Source organism: Haplochromis burtoni, unplaced genomic scaffold, assembly GCF_018398535.1.
Source record: "Haplochromis burtoni strain Fernald_Lab_line unplaced genomic scaffold, NCSU_Asbu1 Contig_123, whole genome shotgun sequence".
Classification (NCBI taxonomy): domain Eukaryota; kingdom Metazoa; phylum Chordata; class Actinopteri; order Cichliformes; family Cichlidae; genus Haplochromis; species Haplochromis burtoni.
This window is the reverse complement of record NW_024582484.1, coordinates 1,240,138-1,247,372: the sequence shown is the minus strand read 5'-3', so window position 1 is coordinate 1,247,372 and position 7,235 is coordinate 1,240,138. Positions and strand designations below refer to the sequence as shown.

At 48.7% G+C, this 7,235-nt stretch overlaps 1 protein-coding gene across 5 annotated transcripts in view; it reads right to left on the bottom strand.

Moving 5' to 3' along the window:
* The window catches only part of plekhg2 (pleckstrin homology domain containing, family G (with RhoGef domain) member 2), a 91,221-nt gene that overhangs the window by 31,662 nt on the left and 52,324 nt on the right, over positions 1 to 7,235 (bottom strand). For all 5 annotated transcript variants that reach the window (XM_005929389.3, XM_005929392.3, XM_005929391.3 and 2 more), the window contains 2 exons: positions 1,135 to 1,201; positions 117 to 163 (listed from right to left, as the gene is read on the bottom strand). In XM_005929389.3, the coding sequence (XP_005929451.1) occupies positions 117 to 163; positions 1,135 to 1,201 (114 nt within the window). The remainder of the gene's footprint in view (positions 1 to 116; positions 164 to 1,134; positions 1,202 to 7,235) is intronic.

The following is a 7,235-nucleotide window of genomic DNA, read 5'->3' as shown; positions in this document are numbered from 1 at the left end:
TTACATAATATGCATAAAGTCTAGTTATACACACACATCTGTGTGTGTGTGTGTGTGCGTGTGTGTGTGTGTGTGTGTGTGTGCGTGCGTGTGTGCGTGTGTGTGTGTGTACTTACTTGGGGTAGTTCATGCAGTAGAGAGTGTAGATGTCGAAGGCTTCACTCTGAAACAGAGAACAGCTGATGTCAGAGCAGCTGGCGTTGAACCAGCAGCCATAAGCCTGCAGCTTCCCTGCGGGGGGCGCTCACCTTTGCTTTTCCTGCAGTTAAAAATGTCTGCATGAATCTGAGACCCTCCCACTCCCACCCCAGCTGTTTGGCCCAGATGTTTGCAGTTTTATACATTCGGTCTGGCTGCCTGAACTCAGCCACAGGTCCACCTCATAGAGGTCAGAGGTCAGAGGTCTTCGTCCCATCCAGCAGGTATGACCGTAGATGTGCCGCTGAAGTGTGAACCACACTCATCCCTGTAAACTGGGCGAGCTGTCCTTCACGTCCCCTTTCAGTCCACTTCCTGTCAGCCCGTCAGGAGGTTGCAGAGAGAAACCCACACTGTGTCTCCTGCTCGGGTCCTAAAATAACTCTAACGGTTTAATCTAATGTCCAGGGTTAAACAGGCAGTTCAGTTCAGCCCAGTCTGAATGAACAACAAGCCTCCCGAGGACCAGATGCTGTTTCTAAACTCAACTGAAGGTGCTTAAAGGTCCTGCAGAAGAGTTTAACACTGAATGCAGCACAGCCCCCTGCTGATGAACAAAGAGGACCCAGAGGGAAGGGACAGATTACTGTGGAGACTTCCTGCTCTCCTAATCTAATCTACAATCCTGAACGGACTCCTACTGCTCATCCTCAGCTCTTATTCTGACCCCTGACCTCTCACAGAGCAGCTTTGCATCACTCACACTTCAATATAATCCTTCTTTATCTCAAACTGGGCCTCAGTGCATTCTCTGTCCCGAATAAGCTCCTCCCCCTTTCGAGGCCTGGGTTCATTACTATTATTAACGCTAAAAGAAAAAAGCTTTTACACTCATATTTGGTTCGTGCACTGAAAGGAATCAAAGAGCTTTGACACCACAGAGGTGAGAGAGCCCAAAACAGAACACACACACACACACACACACTGTGTACTCACCCTCTCTACGAAGCACTCTGCGATGGCTGCAGCGTGAGGGCTTCTCTCTAAATCCTCCAGCAGATCACTGAGGACACAAACACAGAGGTCAAAGGTCAGGCTAATCTTCCAACAGGGACTTGTTCTGTGTATTAATGATGATGTCGGTGCATCAGCTTCATCCACACTGGGAACCTTTAGTCCCCATAAACCTCTTAAATGACGTCCCAAAACCTGCAGTTTCTCTGACGTCCAGCAGAGGCAGCAGTGAGTCAGTCCCATAGACTGCCATGTTAAAACGTTCCAGCAGAAACAAACATGTCTACAGCCTGATACACAAACTGTTTTACCTGTTTTAATAACCCACCTGTTTAAATTGTACTAAAGCATAAAGTTTGCATTATAAGGGGCGTGGTCTCTTTGATTGACACGTGGATCGTGACACAGGTGGCTGTAGCTAGCTGTCTCCTAGGCTTTATCTCTGCAAACTGGAGTCCCAGTTGTGCTGTGTAGGACTTTATTTGGATGTTACTGAGCAATAATTAGCAGGTATAACCCTGTAGGTTGGGACCAGTACCAGGACTACACTGGTTTGTCTCTCCTCCCAGTCTTGAATAGGAGGATCTCTCACATGTAAAGCAGAGGTGTTAACCACCCCACCACGGAACCACTGAGGTTCCCTAAACGCATCATCTGGGTGATCCTGAGCATGAAGGACCTGCAGCTTGCAAACTGTCCACAGAGCGAGCACAGACGGTCTGATGCTGTAATGACTAACCATCATACTGTAGCCACAGCGAGCGCTGCGACTGAGAGAGATTAGCATGATGCTACACCAACTCAGGGAAACTCTCCCCCTGACCACCCTCGTCCCTCCACCCTCGTCCCTCCACCCTCGTCCCTCCACCCGGCCGAGTACAACAACCTTCTTTATCGCTTTGTTTTAATTCGTCCTCTCTTTTCTCCATCCATCTTTACCACACTGTGCACTTCTTAAGCCCCAGCGGCGTGATGCCAAACCAATCCAGATTCTGTGGAATAACCTTTGACCTGCTGGCCGTTTGCTGCTGAGCTCAGAGTCTCCGTCTGTGGTTTTAATCAATACTCGTTTAAGGTCATTCGTGCAGGACGAAGCAAAGCTGGAAACAACTGAGTGGCAGCAGAAAGCGTCAGCGCGTTACGCTCGCCTCGTCTTTTTGAGGACTCATCATAAAGCTTTGACGGTGGTTATCGTGCCGAGCGAGAGCGTTCGGACGCCCGCTGGGGTCGCGGCGTTGCTTACAAACCTTCTCTTTCTCTCTCGTCGGGTTTAACGTCCCGATGCTCTAACTTGGTCTCTCTCTGAAACAGACTCCGTGTGTTTGAGATCTATGTGCAGCCGTGCATGTTTTCAGGCCCATGGGTGCCTGAAAGCTGACGGCCTCCAAACCAAAATGAATTATGAGGAAAATTTGGGAAAGAAGGAATTTGTTGCAAAACAGGAAACTTGTTGTTCGCTGAGACGCTGAACAGAGCGAGGCGTTTTAATCTAACACGGCCAACAGCGAAGAAACACAAGAGCATCTGACAGTGAGTCAGGTCGACGTGAATCAAATTGTGAATCATGCAAAGCTACCCTAGAAAAGTGGATTTAGGTTGAAGTCGAAGTCTCCGTCCTGACCGTGCGTTCTGAGGAGCTTTGATGACCTCGGCGCAGCTGAATCTGGTTATTTCCCCACCGCGCAGTTTAAAAATAACACGAGCAGTAAAACAAACTGTTGCATGAGACTGAAAACGTCTCTGAGAAGCTTTGTTTTTATTTGGCGAGGCTGATGTTTGTTGCTAGGCAGAAACTCGAGCCAAATGTCTGATGACTATCTGAAAAAGTGCAGCTCTCTGAACAATGCATCAGGAACGAGCGGAGCCTCAGAGAATTTCACTGGAGGGACTTTTACTGCTGGACAGATTTCACGTGACGTCGGACGACTGAGGCGGCGTGAACGAAACACGCCGACAGCTCATATGAGTTTATGATAAACATGGATCCATCTGAGCTGAGATCAGACAGGAGACATCGTCCTCCAGCTGCCTCTCACTGATCTGAACTGCTGTTTCATTCATTTTTACTTTCCTGTAACAAGACATTTAAGTTGATGATGATCTTTTTCTGCCATATTGGAGCAGGCCTCCATCTGGTAACACCAGAGGACCCTTCGTTTGTGCAGGTTTGTCAGACGCTCATCTCTGGATGATTAAAGTGAGTAAATGAGCTTCGTCTGAAGGGACGGCGAGGAGCTCCGCCACATCTTCTGACGGGGACGCTTCAGATGTGTTCCAGGCACATCCAGCTGGAGAGGAGACCTCTGGAAGTTTTCCTGAAGAAGAGCTGGAGGAGGTCTGAGCAGCAGAACGTGGAGGACGAGCTGCATCCACAGGTTGGAGTTTGCGGATCAAACCACGTGAGAAGCTTCAGTTACTGAGGACCAACCCACGAACGCTCAGAGCCCTGATAATGAAAAGCATCGTCCGTGTTTCACGTACGTCGACGGATTACTGTGAAATACCACTTTCACTGTTTCACAGTGAAACGAGCTGATTTTGATTATTTCTGGGAAAACGAGGAGCGTGGTGGTGTTGCGAGCGAGCGGCCGTGACGAGGAGGAGATAGGAGGAGATTATATGAGGTCACGCTGCAAACTCTTACTGCATTCTCAGCTAACGAGCTCCGATCGAGGCTCTCATTATCACAAACCCACACACACACATATCCGTGCGTATGGACCGACACACACACGCTCCCTCCTCCACCTCCTCTTCCTCGCTGCTCGCTCGCTCGGCTCTGGCGTCAGGCCTCGTTTTGTGGCCGGCGGACATCATTAGCCGGGGATTATGGGAAAGGAAGAGGGAATTCTGGGAATGGAGTGACCACAGAAAAGCCGGGATGTCAGAGGCAAAGCGGCAGGCAGACAGAGAGAGAGAGACGCCACAATAAAAGTGAAGGAAGCACAGAGACGGGACGACGACGCGAGTAAACAGAGAGACGGAGCTGATAATTAAAGACAGAAGGAAAAATGTCTTTAATGTGGGACGACAAGCATGTCGGGGAAAAACAGAGATATCGGCAAAGGAAATGGAAACGATCACAACACTGATCCACGCACGTTTGTTTATGTGCACGAAGCAGCATGTAAGGCAGGTCTGTCAGGTCAGTCCGAGAGCAAACCGGCAGCACGCCGAGCTGTCAGCGCTCGTCACGGCGACGGCGTCCACACACGCACACGTCCTGTCCACGCTCAGCGAAGCCTTTGAACAACGGTCCGGTTTACTGAGTTTTAAAGCTAAACTTTCTGCTCGTCTTCATTTCCTGCTTTACAAACACGCAGCCCACAGCCTGATGCAGACTTGGGCGGGCCACGGGGTTTCCACCAATCCCGACGAGGCGTGCACCTGAGGAGCAGACAAGCTGCTTCCCCTCGCCGTCAGCAGGAAGAGCACGAGGTCAGCGACATGGAGACGCAGCTTCATTGTCTTTTAATTTAGACAATTTATTATTTATTTATTTTACTCTGATCTATTAAAATAAAGCAGAATATCCTTTTGCTGTGTTTAATGTTTTGGCAGTGATAATGGGAGCGTCCTGATGCCTGAGTTAAATAAGTCCAGTGATCACACACGGTGTTATGGCGCTCGTCTATGGGAAGTCCTCTGATTGGCTGCTGCTCCTGTCCATCCTCTGCAGATGACGTTTTCCCGCCTGTTTCTCCTGGATGTTCACACCTCAGCTCATCAACACATTTTATCTCCTCCCTTCTTTTCCCAGGAATTTAACCCACTAAATAAGCAAACCTAACCTTGACCCCGGGGGACCCCGTGACCCCCAAAACACCGAGCTGGGCCTTCCCCTCCTCCACCTCTTCCTCCTTCTCCCCTGCGGGTTGGGGCCAAGAAAACACAGGTCTGGTTTTCATCCTCCCTCGGAGCGCCGGCTCTTTAACGCAGTGATAAACAGCAGCTGACTGAGCGGCGTCTCAGAAACGCGCTGAGACGAGGACGAAGACTGAAGAGTTGAATGCAGTGAAATGTGTTTTTATCAAAACTCTGATGGCGGTGTGTCGGCGGTTTGACTGCAGAGCAGGAGGCGGGTCCACAGTCACACGGCTCAGACGCATCACAGAGCCGTTCGTTTCCACCTTATTGTGGATTACAGCAGCTTTGCATGACTCGCAGTTCAAAATAATCCTTCTTTAGCTTACACTGGGCTTCAGTTCATCTGTCATTCTTCTGATTGGCTGCTCCTCAAAAATTAGGGTTTAAGCAGCAGGTGGGTGGGGCTTCTGATGACCAAATAAGGATGAGGAATAGAAATTTTACAGTAACACCCTCCGAGTTCACAGCAGGGGCTGAATTTGGGACTGTTGAATGATGAAGGGGAACACTACATTTGATACCAGGATCATCTTCTTGACTTGATTAACGGTTATATTTTAAGGTTACGCTGCTTTATCTGCAAGCCACTTTGCAACCCAGCTCCAGTCCAGTTCATCCTTTCATGCTGAAGCGACAGAAGCTCCTGCAGGTGGAAGATGTTTCCCATTGAACTTTCGCACCCTGACCGACACATCACAGAGCACCTCGGGGTTCGGTATCTTGCCCAAGGACGCTTTGGCATGGAGACTGGAGCAGCCAGGAATCAAACTACCAACCTTCCAGTTAGCAGATTAGTTACTCTGCCTCCTGAGTCACAGCCGCCATGTAACTGAGCCCAGATCAGCCCACAGAAACACTCAGGACGTCTCTTTACTTTCACGGAACCTGTCCGAGCCTGTAATCACTCACTCACAGTCATAACCTGATATTAGCTTCTGCTATCAGTCGAGGTGAAAAGACTGTGACATGTATGCACTAAAGCACATTGTTTCCACATTTCTCTTATTTCATGAACAAAGTCTTGTTTAGCATTAACACATGTGCTCAAGAAGCAGAAGAAGTGTCTTTTGTCTTTTACTCCACGTTTCCCTCAAACACGTCAGCGAGACATCACCCGGCACGCCTCTAACACAGGCCTCAGGTAAAGTAAATGACACCTGACTCCAGATTCAAGCCTTCAGACTGTGCAACAACGTTTCCTTTTTACACTGTACTTTCCCCCGGACCACCCTGCAGACGCACATAGTTAAATCACTCAACATTTACCTGCTGCCTGTAATATGCAGGCAGGGACTCTATAACACACCTGAGAGCAACGATGGCCACTCTGTGATCATGTAACTGTGAGTTACTTCAGCTGAGCCAGAGCCCAGAATCATGGACATGTAACCAACAGCAACAGTTTACCTGCAGCAATAAAACCATGTTTCACTCAGCACAAGATGATTACTGTTCCGCTCTGCCTAAGTTATATTTAATAGCTCATACGATTAAAAACGAGCTGAGTTGGAGTGGGTTGCAAAGTGTCTTGCATATACACAGAAAATGTAGGCTGGCTAAAGGAAAAAGTTCATTCAAGGCAAAATAATGAGCAAGCAGCAGTTACAGGGTCTCAGCTGATCTGCAGGGATGGCTGTGCTCGACTTCACGCCCTGACTCATCACTCTGAAGCCATTTTCATACCTGCGCTGCATCCTGACCTCTTCTAGACCTCATCTGATGACACACATGGTCACATTAAACAAACCGGCCAGAAACGTGGCTTTTTTTTCTCAGCATCGAGTCGGCAAAACCAAAGACGTTATATTACAGGTGTGATCACACAGCACAGGTATGGTCAGGTCACCTCATCAGCGGTTTTCTCACGTAAACCATAGCGAGCAAGTATTTCCATCCAAAAATATCTGATGACGTTCTGAATAATGCTCCAGAAATTCCAGACTTCAAGTGAGAAAGGGAGGAAGGGAGGAAGGAAGGAAGAAGATACATTCAGAGCCAGTAAATAAACTCTGATCAATGTATTTGTGTAACTTCACTGATCGAGGTCATCAATCATCAGTCTGACTCAGCTGCTGGTTTTGGCCCAGTGCACCATGGGAAACTGGTGCTGATGATGTTGTGGTTGACGTCCCAGGAGACGGTAAGTCTGTCTGACTTTGCTGAGTGTGTGTGTGTGTGTGTGTGTGTGTGTGTGTGTGTGTGTGTGTGTGTGTGTG